The sequence below is a fragment of the Pinus tabuliformis genome, chromosome Q (genome assembly GCF_031772625.1).
Source record: "Pinus tabuliformis cultivar Carrire ecotype Pingquan chromosome Q, CPIR1, whole genome shotgun sequence".
Classification (NCBI taxonomy): Eukaryota; Viridiplantae; Streptophyta; class Pinopsida; order Pinales; family Pinaceae; genus Pinus; species Pinus tabuliformis.
The window spans coordinates 1,370,226,314-1,370,241,623 of NC_142296.1; the positions used below are offsets into that span (position 1 = coordinate 1,370,226,314).

General features: G+C 38.0%; 1 protein-coding gene across 1 annotated transcript in view; it reads left to right on the plus strand.

Moving 5' to 3' along the window:
• LOC149225007 (uncharacterized) overlaps positions 1-15,310 on the plus strand; it is a 241,761-nt gene that overhangs the window by 42,129 nt on the left and 184,322 nt on the right. The window contains exon 2 of the mRNA XM_089386405.1: positions 7,051-7,224. Within this exon, the coding sequence (XP_089242531.1) occupies positions 7,051-7,224 (174 nt within the window). The remainder of the gene's footprint in view (positions 1-7,050; positions 7,225-15,310) is intronic.

Genomic DNA, 15,310 nt, shown 5'->3' on the forward strand with positions numbered 1-15,310 from the left:
CTCTGAATTGACCTAATTGTGAGCCGCTGTCATCAAGTAATCCTTCTGAGGTAGCCGCTGTCAGAATAGGACTTATCCAGCCTTCCACTGTCATAGAGGGATGAATAATCTTCATTCCGAACCTCAGGAGACTATTTAACCCTACAGCAATTGTGCTGCCACAAGAAGATGCCCCCAAGATGGGTTGCTACCTTAAATATGGGCATAGAAACCCTCGCTGCCTCTCACAGAACCTCTGCCCAACTTCGCTGCCTCACAAAATGACTGGATGATAATTCGCTGCCGAAACAGATATCAAATACTCTTGTTGCGACAAAAATTAGCCCTTCAAGAGCCCTTGATCGCTACAAACAGGTGAATGATGCCTCTGAAATTTTACTAACAGAAATAAGAGAAAGGATTGGTTAAGGTGGAATCTATCACCATCGAAACCAATCAGAGATAAGGGGTCTTAAAACCATCCAAGAGCTCACGAATCAGAAATATCAACAATCCATGATGATCAAAATGAATATACTCCCTTGCTTTTATAGATTTCCTTTTTGTTTTTGCCCTCTTAATTTAAAATTTTGAGTGGCTCACAAGTTTCCCTCCATTTGCCCCAAATTTGACTTCTATCACAAGTTTTTCTCCATCTACCCCAAATTATCTAATGTAACCCCAGTAACATTAAATAATGCGTGTCCCCCTTTACAAATGATTATAGCCTACAAAGTTAGATATGCTACTTCGCCCCCCTTGGGCAATTTATGTTGATTTCTGGTAGTATGAGATGTGCTCTAAGTCTCAAATTTTGCAGGGAAGCTTAGACACATGCATTCTCCAATACCCAAAAATCGTTTTGGGAAATTCCTCTCGAAGACAATTTTATTAAAATAATTAATTATTTTTAATGGGACCCTAAGTATAAACTTAAGAAATTGAAATAATTAATGGGTATTAATCTAAACTGTGGGTGTAACTTCTAGAAGAAGGCGGAGATCAAGTCAATATGATCTTAGCCATTAATTAGAATCTAATCTGGGCCGTTGATTGATCAACAAGAGGATTATAAGAGAAGGCTTGACGGGCACTTGGAGAACACACAAAGAGAGTTCAGTGAATTGATTTTTTGAAGCAGAGCAGTTGCCAAGAGATTTTCGATAGTCAGTTTTTGCAGTGGGGTAGGGATAGTTGGGTTGGAGTATCTTCTCCAGGACCCAGGATTAGCAGCAGAGAGGCAGAGAGACACCAGGAGGAGGCAGCGTAGACCCAGGAGGGGTTGACGCTGGGCCAAAAGGGCCCACACAGAGCTGACGCAGAGCCAGAAGGGCTCACGCAGAAGCAACGCAGTCTTCCAGTGCAAAAATCCAAAATCTGTTGGGGAGCTGAGATTTCTGAGCCGGGAGGGCTGGAAACTGCTCCAGAGGGCAGACATTTCCCAGTTGGGCTGACGCAGAGCCTGTTGAGGTTGACGCAGGGCCTACACAGGGCTAGCGCAGAGATAGCCGAGGACAATTGGTTCGACTGCCGGAACAACCAAAATTGTCGGGTAGAGTGAGGTAATCTCACTAAGTTTTCTGCTAATTTATTTTCTCTGTAACTGGATTGCTGGAAGGGCATCCAAAGTTGTATTCTGAAACTACTGCATAATAATAAAATCCCTTAGAGCTGCTGCACCAGTTTTCCGGCATTGGGTTTTTCTGGGGACATTTGTCCAAAAAATACTGTGTCACTTGTGTGTATCTTTCTCTATTGTTCTGTTCTTGTTTTGGGCAAATTAATTAATTAAGTGAAGGCTGCAGTTGTGTTAGCTTAGATATTTGCTATAGGAAGCAATAAATAATTTGTTTCAGTAATTAACAACTAGGAGAAGTTTAATCAGTTATTGCAGTAGTAGATTTGGGTGGGGATTCTCGAATTTTCACAATTTAGTTAGAAGAGGACACTACACTAGGGCCGTCTAAAAAAGGTCATGACATTGGAAGTTTTCGAGTAATTTTTTCCAGCACATTTTTCAGGGCTTTCCCATGGCCAAATTCAAGGGGCCAAATCATTTTGCTAGTGTTTTTCCCCTGTGAGATAAAGAAGACCAAATCAGAGCACTGAGTGAAAAGATATGACCTTGGCAAGGCTCCCCTTTTGCTTGGACAACTTAGTTTTGTCTAGCTTAGCAATCATGCTAGCTCTAGGGTTCTTGTATTTTAAGGTTTTTGCTTCTTAGGTTTGTTTGGCATTATTATAAAATGTAGTTTTAGCCTATTGTTATGGGCTTTCTTGATGAACAAGCATACATGTCACATCTCTTCTTAGAGATAAACTATGACCGTTCTAGCTTATGCATATTGCAACGTAATCCAATGTTTGAACCATTAATATAATTTGTTTTTTACTGTAGTACTTTGCTATCGAAACTGTATTTGTGTTCTCTTTGGGATATTTGCTCAGCTCCTTCAATGACCCCCAACAAGGATGAATGCTCCTTTGACAAGCAGTGATTTCTGAGGAATGACAATGACACCCTTCAAGCTAAGTTACTAGGATTCGGATCTGGATTCGGATATGGATCTGCCAGTTTTTTGAAATGTCAGGATCTGGATATGGGAAGTACAAGCAAATATAAAATTTAAATTTATATAAATATAAACATAAAAACTGAATTTATATATATATATATATATATATATATATATATATATATATATATATGCTATTTTTTAGATATATAATACCAGACTTAATGTATCATTTATAAATATTAATCAAACATGAATTAAAGTTATATTGTTTAATTAAAGCTATATAAACATATTAATTAAACATTAAGTAAAGTTATATAACAAACACAAATATATATAACTTCATTATAATACTTTAAAAATAATTATTAATTTAATAATAATAGAATTAATGCATCATTTATGAATATTTAAACATTAATTATTAGCTATAATGTTTATATTAAGTAACCTATTAAACTTATTTTATAAAACTTACTTTCCAGACTTGAAAATAACCTTTACGTCATATGCATTAAAGTTTATACTACATCCTGCCTGCATTAAAGTTTATAATATGATCAACTAACATAAAATTTTAAAAATAATAAACTGTTGCCTGCCAACTCCCTAGATTATTACTCACTCTGCCTATTTTTCCATTTTTGCTGATGCTGGTTCATTAATCCATTTCTTATCGTTTGCCCATTGGCTTGTGATTGGACAGTTGATTTTTTCGTTTGGAATTTGTGCTGACGTTTGCTTAGGATTTTTGCATTGACGTTGATGGTTTTACCCATGGATGGAGTCTGGGCCGATCTCTGCGGATCCAGATCCGAATCTGTCTTCAATCTGGGGATCTGCGGATCTAGCCATTGGGTTTAACGAATCCAGTAACATAGCCTTCAAGGTACAGGTTAATTTTTATATCAGTCTATTTGAAGGCAAAATAGATGCAAAAGCTTTGGAGAGATGGTTAAAATTTTAAATGTGATGGAGGGTTATTTCCTTGTTTGCAAGTTTTTCAGTAGTCAGAAGATTATTTTGCACTCCTAAAGGCCATTCCCCATGTCAAAGATTTGGAGGGATACTTACTGTGTGCAACATGTGCGATATGATTTTGAACTGTATTCCACAAAACCTACATGGGGATATTATTTATGCCCTCAAGGAGAAGTAGCTACCTCTTGGAAATTATGAAGACCTATACATGCGATGGACAACCTTGCTTCAAGGTAAAGACTGGAATATGTCAGAGTACGTTGATGCATTTCATAGCCTGTGTACAAAATTGGGCATTTGGGATTTGAGTGGTATTTGGTTTTGAAATACCACAATAGCCTACATAGAGCATCCAAATGAAAATGGGGTTTAAGAGTAGCTAAGGAAATATTCTCTTCATTGCCAAACTAGTTTACTACTAAGTATGCTCATCGCCAAACTAGTTTACTACTATGTCTCAGATTACTGCAACCAATCTTAAAGTTTCTCATCGCCAAACTAGTTTAAAGTGTTTCCAAATTGACATCACACTGGAATTGTAGGATGCTCAGATTAATTTCTACTTTAAACCCATTGCAGCTATCAAATGCAGTCTGTGTATATTCTGTGGCATGAGAGGTTGATGGCATAAAGAAATTAAGTTGCATTATTATGTGGCCAAATATTGGTCATACAGGTCTTCCTGTTGTTTCTAGAAGCCTTCATTGATGATGGTTCAAATGTATAGGGGTATTACAATTGCTCTGAGAAGAGAGGTGCCAGTGAATAGCCATTTGAGACCCGAGAGTGGGTGCATTGTGAATGAAGGTTCTAGGGAATGTCAAGGTTATAATGTGTGTGCATATGCATGTTCACGACAATGATAAATAAACAAGAAAGCATCTAAAGATGCATCTTAGAATAAATCAACTTTATAGCACACAGTTGATCAGGTTCCTTGTACATTGAGTCCAAGAGACTGTAGGATAAAGATGCTTTGTGATCCAAGTCCCAAGAAGGGTTGTGATGGCGAAGTCTTGTAAAGACAACTGAGACAACTTAGTAGTCTGAGTGCTATACCTTTGTCATCACATATTTTTATAAATCATATGAAAATTACGTTGTTAGAAAGCTAATCCAATAATTATAGAAGCTGGCATTGCAGTTGCTGAAGTGTTCAATTTCTTCTATGACAGTTCATGTTCTTGCATTGATTTGCATTCTGTTGTTGTGGCTAGCTAATGTTCTGCAGAGAAGGTTTGCAGCTAATTGGTGTTTCACAAATCAGGTTTGTGGATTTGGGACATTTGATCTGACTGAAAGTTCTGCAAAGACAGTTTGTGACTTTGGTATGTTTGCAGCTCTGGGTGTGATTGTCAAGAATTCTCAGAGGTGCTGCAAAGGAAGCTCCAAATCACTGCAAAGGAGAGTTTTTGCAGGTTCCACAAGAGGGGACTTGTGGTTGCAGCTAGAAAAAGATTGCATGTGTCATGAAAGTGAGGTTCATGGGTGTTTTCAGGGAGAGCTGTGTGAAATTTTCAAGACTGAAATCCTATTGCAACAAGTGGAAATTATTCTTCTAATTGGTAATTAAATTAACTATTTATCTGCTACAACAAATATCAAATAATTCACATTGCAACCTTCACAAATAAACTGTGAAAGAAAATAGCGCTGGAAACTGAGAAAATTCTAGCGCGCACACATAAAATTAACACAATCATTTTTGGACAAATGTCCTCAGTAAAACTCAACTTGGGAAAACGGGTGCAACCACTGAGGGTTATATATTATTATGCAGCAGTGAGAAATTCCGAGTACAACTGGGTGCCAAATCTGGCTATCCTACAGAGAAAAACACTGACAAAAATCTAGTGAAGAATTTTCCTCACCCCATAGGCAAATCCGGGCTCTGACTGCAATTCCGACTGAGCCATCCAAACTGCTTTTACGTAGGCCTGCATCACCCTAGCGCAGTCCCTTCTACGCTCATCTTGAATCAGCTGCTCCTCAAGCCATCTAGTCTACTGCTAACTGGGAAAACGTTTTTCCTGGTCTCTGGTACTGAAACTCGATTTTTCCCCAACAGAATCGAACTGCCTCTAGAGACTTATGTGCAGCCCCTGCGTGAGGCTCACTGTGACTATCTCTGACTCTCTACAAATGCACTCGTGGGATCTGGAAAGCTTCCTCCGACCTCACTGTCTTTGCTTCCTTACTGAAGCTCGAACCCTTCCAACAACGCTGCCTCTCCGGAAAATCGAACTCTCCAAGGAAATTGAACTCTGTGTGGTCCTCTCAAGTGTCTCAAGTGTGTTCTCCATCTACCCATTGACTTCTTATAATTTTCTGTTGGACCTCCAACGACCAGGATTAAAACTTAATCATGGGCCCAGATTGATTATTTGTTGATCCTTGTGAGTTTCTAGATGATTCACACATTATCTAAATTAATTCTGATTAATTAACCCCTTTTCCTAAGTTTAAACTTAGGAAATATTTAAAAATAGGTTAATAATCTAATCGAGACACTTCTAGGGGGAATTTCCAGAAATGATATATGGGTTATGGAGATCTCTTGTGTTTTAGCCTCTCCACAAAGTTTCAAGACTAGAACACGTCCGATGCTACAAAAACTAACAAGCTGCTTTCAGGTTCACTGAAGTTTGCAATAGTGGAGCTGCTGCTACAAATAACAGAATTGCAGAGGCTTGTAGAAGCTTGCTAGTCAGCCTTTAGGTTTAATTGATAGTTCTTAATAGATAAAGCTCTATCAATGGATGTCATAATCATTGGGGAAGTTGAAAGCCATTGTTTTATGTTCTAATGAGTCATAGTAGTTATCTGCAAATCACAGAAACCTGCTCTACATGAAAATACGGGAAGGCTAAAAGAAGGTCAACAAATCTAACGAGTATGGCCATGGTGGGTGATGGAGTTGAAAGGAACCACAAGTATGGTAGTAGTTAAGTTAATTGTAACTTTAGATAGAGTTAATTTAAATGAGATTGGTAGTTAAAATTGACAAAAGGAATTATTAAGTGCAATCAAATACTATACGTGCAGGTGAAAGGGAAAGAGAAGAGAAAGTAATGGATGTTTCCTCATGCACTATTTTCTCAGTCTGTAGGGCATTCATTCAAACTTTCAAGGAAATGCTCATTTCATTTCACGGTATCAGTAATTTTTCAGGTTTACGCTGATTTTTTTCTTTTTTTTCATCTTGACTAGTAATGAATCTTGATTTTCAGTTATTATATAGTAACACATTTTAGTTGTGAATGATAAAGCTTTGTTATTAGATGCCAGATTCACGTGGAAAATATGCTGCTTGTTTAGGCTGCCAACTTAATACTACAATTGGTTCTTGGTGTTGGATTTTTATGAAGCTTCTGATAATCTTACTGGCATTTTCTTGTTCAAAGTTTCAAACATGACTACTAAATATGAAGATGGGTTGAGATGTGTTCTATTTTCAGTTTTTCACAACCAGGAGTCCTTTCCAAATGTTCAGTCTTCCAGAGGGTTTTTGCCAATTGTTTAATTTGAATTAACTTATGACGATTTGTATTTTGTTGATATATTTTTGCAGGTCAGTGAAAACATTTGCACAAGAAACCTTCAGTAACATCTTGCGATTAGTCAATGGGATTTCTGCTCTTGTTCTTGCTATATTACCAGGGAAGGCTGGCGTCTTGGAAGGCATTCAGGGATGGGAGTTGAGACCATCTTTTCAGGCCCCTCGCCTCCCACAATGGATGGAAGAGTAAGTACTAAATACTAAGCATTACAAATGAATGGTTACATGAATAGAATGGAACGAAATTATGCAATGAAGTGAGATATTTAACTTGATGATGTTAGGCCCAAATAGATTGCAATTAGCGATTGGTAGTTGAGTTATCTAAATTCTCAATTCTAATCGTTTCTGCATTTGAAATTCGCCTTTGACATGACCTCTTGGTATCTTGATAATAGATGTAGACATATGATAGGACATTAATATTTTCCATAGTCATAGAAGTTTCTTGTATGTGAGGTTTAAATGATATGCATTTTAATTTCTTTATATGACACTTGAGATTACATGTGGGTTCTCTTTGTTTTGGAAATTATTTGGCCAGTACTTGGCATTTGCATTTGGGGCTCTGCTTGAGGCTGATTTCAAACTTCCCATTGAATTTTTAAATTTATGATTTTTTAAATTCGTGTTTAAAATAGAAATGCGAACTGGGCAATGTATGTGTTATTTATCTCCTATTTGTTAAAGAATAAGAAAATTGCAGCTTCAATAAAGGAAGACAGTGGAAAAACATAGAATGAACTACGCAGCTCTGCTTTATCACTCACAAAATATCATGTGTATATACAAATATGGATGGCTGAAACATTTAGCTTCCATGGAATATGAACCACCATATTTACAAATAAAGACAGAATAAAAAAATTGCCAGCTGGTTGGATGCCCTGCTGTATAATTATTAAGTTAGAAATTTTTATTTAGATGATGGTGATCTATTGAAATTCCCTGTACATTTCTGAGGCATATTTATGTTACGTTTGGGTTTTTTGCTCTTTGTTCTGTTGTTAGAGTTATTGCTGCTCATTCTAATCTGTATACTTCTTGACATAGTTTGTCTCCTTCAAAAGATAAAACATAATTGTATTCCTCATTACTTAACATCCATTTTGAAAGGTGGTGTTGATTTTTTGTGGCTGGTGCAGTTACTTCTGCATAGGCCTTGTGTCTAGGCGTGCAAAAGCTGCCCACATCTCCTTAGAACACTTGCTCTAGGTTGAGCAAGTTGCTAATGTAACTTAGCCTAAGTTTAATGTAGGAAAAATCACATATTAATATGTTGGCTTATTTATCTAATAGAAACATAGGAAAAATAAAGTAATTTACTTTAGTGAATGAGTTTTAATCTTAGCTATTGATCTCAAGTGAGGCGAGATTTAATCTCGACCATCAATCACTTTGATATTAGGGTTAGGATTAGGCTTTTAGCTCAATGTGAAGTTATAAAAGCAAGGTTGGGGAGAGGGAGAAGACACACTACAACAATGTAGCCCACCAAAAGTGGGGTACCCCTTTGGAGAGGTTTCCTTTTCGATGTTCCTTCAACCGGCAACAACAACCCTTGATAGCCACATGATAGCTTTGATGTGCTACTTTATCTTCGCCACCTGAGCTAGCAATCATGTCTCCTCGCTTGTCTGGCTTAATTGTATGTTTGAAGGTGGGCCATCCAATCCTGAAGGTATGATTTTTCATTATGTAATTGAGTGCTTATGCTTGTTTTTCATGGGCACATTTGGGTATGGATTACTGGGTGACTTGGAAGGAAGGGCTTTGACTATAGTTTTGTTCCCTTACCTTAAATAGGGGGGTTAATCCTGAATCTTAGTCTCGTGGGATCTCTTTTGTTGGCTATTAGCTTTAGGAAGGGCATTACATGGGAAACCTTGATTTTGGTTGCATGGTCCCGCTTCCCGATACCATATATTTCACTCCCCTTTGCTCATTACAAGAATTTTTCACATTTTCCTTTCTAGGTCCACATTTTTACATTGGGTCCACAAGGTGTTAGCATCCCCTTCCCCTTGCCCACACCGTAGGTTGGGCTTGGAACGATGCCTCAAAGGTTGATGCAATAAAAAAAGAGAATAAAAGCATATCGTGGCCACATACAAAAGGAAATAATACCACAAAATGCAAAAGATGGCTAGGACACATGTAAAGCCACATGGGCAAAAGCCAAGCATGAGCTCTACCCCTTCATCTATGGCCATCACCTGATTCTTGGGGCCAACTGTGCCCTACCACATTATGGAAAGGAATCCTTGCATGTCCCAACCCCTAGTGGGTGATGAATTGCCCCACCTTAAGGGGGTAATAAATGCTGCCACATCATACAAAGCATGCTCTTATCTTGAGAGCTTCGAGCAGTAATACAAAAGAAAAATCAATAAAAAGCAAAAGGCATAAGAGGGGTGGAAAAACAAAGGCTGGGGTAACTCATGCATCCATGTATGCTCCCTCCTTACATTCATACACCCAAGGTGTGGGCTTCCCTTATCATAGCTACCCTTGTACCATGGCATGTGGCTTGGAGCCTTCCCTTTGTCCTCACTTCGTTCCATCACTGTTTCACATGACACCTGCCATTTGAAGAATGTACCTTAGAGGTTGAAACCACCTAATAGGGTCTTTCATTAACCACTCCTACCCAGGAAGGTAACACTATTGCATGTTCAAAGCCCCAAATTTGGAAGGGACACCTACTATGAAGTCTCACTTCTGCCCTTGATTAACAAGCTTATTCACTCAATTACACTAATGAATTATTGTATCTGAAGGTGAGGAGACACATTGGATCTTATATAGGATTGCAGGTGGGTTTTCATCTTGGACTTGGCCTCCCTATACGGGATCCAATCCCTCTAGAGGATCATGATGGCATTTGTAGGGTAAGCGATGAGAGCCATGGGCCCCCATTCATGAAAAGCATTAATTGCCACACCGTGGGCTTCTTCAACACTCTTATTTGCTTGTTCATTGCCCTAGTTATTCGAGATGATGATGCACTTGGACTCGGATGCCTCAACTAGCTACACATTGCACCCAACACTTGGCAACTGATCCAAGGCCCAGAGGAGGTTGTGTCTTTCCTAGGGAGTGTTGAAAAGTGTAACTAGGTTCGCTCTTAGATGGCTCCCATTAAGAGCCTTTAGGATTCGTTATTAAAGTAAAAAAGAGTCAATGTCATGTATGAAGAACCCTTCTTGGGCATATCTATAGAATTGTCTAGAAGCCCTCCAAAGACAAGCACAAGTTCTCCTTTTCTAGTCGGCCTCAAGAAGAAGTAGAAGATCTCATGCCGATTTCACCTAAATAGAGACACAATTGTTCGAATAACACATGTTGACTCATTTACTATGGATGCACCACTATATATACAAACCTGGATTTTCGCATTTCACCGTCTCAAAAGTTCTCAATTTCAGAGGGAATGATTTCAGTGATGCAATAGAAGAGTAGCTTGTATCTCAGAGATAATTTCAATGGAAATCATAGTGGTAAGTTCGGAATCCGGATCTCAGTAAGATATTTTCCGTGCAATCTCAGAAAGGATGTTTCAGTGTAATCACAGTGAGAAGTTCGGTGTTGAGAAGACTATAGTTCAGTGTCTTTTAAATTAATTAACTCTTTTAAATGGTTCCCTAAGTCTAAACTTAGGAAATCTAGTTAATTAAAGGGTATTAACTAAATCAGGTGTGAATCTTCTAGAAGAAGACGAGGATCAACTCCCAGTTAATCTTAGCCCTTGATTATGTTTTAATCTTGGCCGTTGGTGCTCCAACGAGAGGTTATAAGGAGTTCGATGGGCAGTTGGAGAACACACATGCAATTTGATTTTGCTGGGAAGTTGATTTCCTGAGTAGCAGCTGTGAGTTGCCGGAAGTGACTTAGTAAAGTCGAAGCAGTGAGAGAGGGGCAAGGATAGTAGACCGGAGGAAAGTTTTCCAGATTTGGGGAGTGCAAGGCAGAGAAGACAAAAAGAGGTTCAGAGAGGCAGTGCAGTGCCATGCAGAGGCAACACAAAGCTTCAGAGGGATTCCGAGATTTAGTTGGGAAGTCGAATTCCAGAGCCAGAAGCCGGGGTGTGAGACCAGAGGGCAAGAGGAGTGAAGTTCCAGACAACAGGAGATCAGAGGAGGTGATGTAGACCCCAGAGAGGTTGACGCAGATCTGCGTAGGTTGACGCAGAGGCTGCGCAGAGCCAATGTAGGGCTAGCCATCCAGAGACTGGATCAGATTTGGATTGCCAGACAGTGTGAGGTTTTTCCTCACTATCTCCTTGTCAGTATTTTTCTAGATCAGATTGCCAGTTTGGGCATCTAATGATTTGTGCTCAGATTAATACTGCATAATAAATAAAACCCTCAACTGCTGCACCGGTTTTCCCACATAGGGTTTTTCTAGGGACATTTGTCCAAAAACAACAGTGTATATGTGTGTGTTTGTTTCTCTCCAGTGCAGTATTTAGTTTCCAAGGTGTTTTATTTTGTGTAGGTTGCAGTGTATGTATTTCAATATTTGCTGTAGAAAACTGTAAGTAACTTGTTCAAGTGATTTAACACGTAGGAGAAATATTATCAGTTTGCTGCAGTAGGAATCGGGTCACCGATTTTTCACGATCACTGCTCTATCTTGAGAAGCATGATCAAAGGAAAGGAATCTCCTCCTATGAAAGGATGCCAGAAGGCATGGGTCACACTAGATGAAATCAACATAATATGTCCTCATATGAAAATGAGGTGGTTGACAGTGATTAGAGGAACTCTGATTGGAAGTTCCTAGGAATGAAATATGTGAAGAAAGGAAGGAGAAGATCGTGGATTATGCAACCATGGAAAAGACAATCAACATCCGAGGACTAGAATATTTGACTAGGAAATCTCCCAGAAAGATATGAAGACTCTGATGGAAGTCTGAAAAATATGGAGACCCTTGACAATGGATATCTTTGGGAGATATGTCAACATGTATGCAGGATGCTGATGCAAATTGGAAGATGTCATGATGAAAGACCATCACAAAGGTAATTTTGATTTAAGTGTTCATTTCTTATTTTTGAACAAATATTTGGATGGGCTTATGCAAGACTGCTAAAGGAAGAATTATGGATGTCTTCCTAGAGGACCATGTAGAAGGATGTAAGATCCTTCCAAAGAAGATAGTATGAAGAAGGTAACATGACATGAAGCAAGGCCAGATGTAGACTGATGGATCGCTTTCTGATGAAAGGAATGATGACATGATTGAATCATGGATGAAAGTGATGGATGGTTTGTGCCCTATGAAGAAGTCCCAAAAGATGAAGACTCCGTGACAAAGAAATTCATGACATCGAAGGAAGGAGCTCTTCAAGCAGCTGGTTGTCTTTTCATCTCCACCTGAGGAGTTGCTGTAGGTCCCTAATTAAGAGGGAGCCTGGAAGCAAGTTTCTTACTTGGAAGAAACTTGGAAATTCCTAAGCCAAAAGAGAACTTTGGTACATTCCTTCCGCAGGAATGAGTACATTCCTTTATTGGAATAGATATGTCGTCCCAAATTGAGAGCGAGAGGTAGACACATCATTCTGGTCTTCACTTGGGAAGACAAAATGGAGGATTGGGTAATCATCTGGCATTCGATGCTCTTTGAGGATGAGATAGGGCATCCAAGATAAGAGTAGTCATAGAGGACCGATATTCTTTGAGGACTGGGAATCCAAGATAAGAATAGTCTTGATGGAACACACCTTGAGAACCCGGGTGGGGTATGTTCCAGGAGAGACAATGATAAGGGTGTCTATAAATCATTGGTCTCGCTAGCATTGAGCTCAGATCTTGTGGAGAGATAGAGCTATTAGTCAAGGCCTTGCTATGTGACAATGTTGGTTGATATGATGCTATACAGATGGGTTACCAATCTGATTCTTCTTATGAGAAATTATTCAGATTGAGAATGACCAAGTACCATTATGAATACCTCCCTAGTTAAGAGGGAGTGTTGAAAAGTGTAACTAGGTTCGGTCTTCATAATGACATGTAATTGTGATTTTTGTAAATGATGAAAAGAAGAAGAATAAAATTATTATTGTAATGCTTGCTTCATGGGTTTTCATGAGCAAGAGATTTTATTTTTAGATGGCTCCCATTGAGAGCCTTTAGGATTTGTCATTAAAGTAAAAAAGAGTCAATGCCATGTATGAAGAACTCTTCTTGGGCATATTACAAATGTATATGAGTTTATAGAATTGTTTAGAAGCCCTCCAAAGACAAGCACAAGTTATCCTCTTCAAGTCGACCTCAAGAAGAAGTAGAAGATCTCATGTCTGCTTCACCTAAATAGAGACACAACTGTTCGAATAACACATGTCGGCTCATTTACTATGGACACCACTATATATACAAACCTGGGATTTTCATATTTCACCATGTAAGAAGTTCGCAATTTCAGAGGGAATAATTTTGGTGATGCAATAGAATAGTAGCTCGTATCTCAAAGATAATTTCGGTGGCCATCACAGTGGTAAGTTCGGATCTCAGTACGACAGTTTCCGTGCATTCTCAGAAAGGATGTTTTGGTGTAATCACAGTGACAAGTTCGGTGTTGAGAAGACTACAGTTCAGTGTTGAGAGAAGACTACAGTTCGGTGTTGAGAGAAGACTACAGTTTGGTGATCTGAGAAGACCACCGGTTCGGTGCAATTTCTGTTTAGATGAAGGGGGTCTCGGTGCTACCATAGAAAGAAGGATCTAGTGCTAAATTTGCTTAAGTCATAGTATCGGTGATATCACAGTTTGGGTATCATTAAAGTGTATGAGGTCTCAGTGCTCCTATAAGTGATAAGATCTCATGAATGTCTCAGTGATGTAGTCTCGGCGTTAAGAAGGTCAAAGTGGAAGAGGAATCGAGAAGAGGAAAAGAGCAGAAGATAGTCAAGAGAACGTGTGTCTTGGTCTTGGAGTGGCAACTAGGTCAAGGGTGTTGTTCTTGGTATTTGTCAATTGGAATCTCTATAAAAAGAATTTGTGCGGGTTTTCCTCTCAAAGAGTGAGTGGTTTTGGCCTTGGCTCATAGCCTACATTCTGTGTCTCTTGTCTATTTTTGTTCATGCATTGGTAGCTGTTTGATGAAGAAGAACATTAATAACTTAAGTGAAGAAGATCCTAATCTAAAGCTGTAAAAAACATTCACAAGCAATTACTAATTAAAGAGAAATCACCTAACTATTGATGCCCTAGATTTCTCACCAGGGAGACATGGGAGGGCATGTTCCATTTTTTGAGCCCTCATTGATGGAGCACGGGCATGGTTTTGAGCCAGTTGGAGGCCCATGAGACCCATTTTCAAGCCCAAAATAGGGGTTCTGGAGATGTTTTGCAGCATAATGAGGGTAACATCCTCTTCATCATGATTTTTGCAAAGTTGCACTGAAACAAATATGGGAACAGATGCAAAGACAGGGTTTGAAACAGGTACGATAAATTTTCAAAAAATTCCAATACAATACGACAAGGAAACGACATATATATCTATATCTATATATGTGTATATGCATTTGTATTTCTATTTGTCAAATCATTAATATTTATCAAGTCAAAATTAAAAGAAAATAAAATGAGAATTGTTTTTTCATAAATAAAAAGGTGAACCATTATTATTAATTAGAATTTTACAGCCTATGTATATAAAATCAATTTAAATTTATATCCATTTTCACTTCCTAAAAAATCAAATTTTTAATATATAGCAATTTAAAAAAATTATATTATAAAAAATTACTTAAACTAATTTAATATATAATAAAGTTCTAAAATTCTATTATAAAATATTTAATTCATCAAGAATTTTATGAAGTCCATAATTAAAATAAACTTAATTTTACTAATCTCAACTTTAATTTTAGAATGTGGTAATCTATTTTACATTTCGATTTTTAATATTTGTTCGACAATGAAATTTAAAATTTTAAAAAGTTGAAAACCTTCATATTAAATTCTAAATTCTTCAATTATAATTGAGCGGTTTACCTCCCTGTAAGTTCCTGTTATCTAACCACGGGTATCAACAATGAGATATAATTGACTCATTCCCACAACAATAAAAAAAATTGAGCCGTTTCCGTTTAAAAAGCTAATCATATTTTGGAGTATGGAACCAATGACCGAGACTTTAACAAAAAAATCACCTTTGACTTTAGTTTTGATGCTTGCTTTCAAGTTTCCATCACAATTTCCTCCATTAGAAGCAAGAAAAGCCACTCAAGTTTTATTTGTTGGCTGATCTATGTTGACCA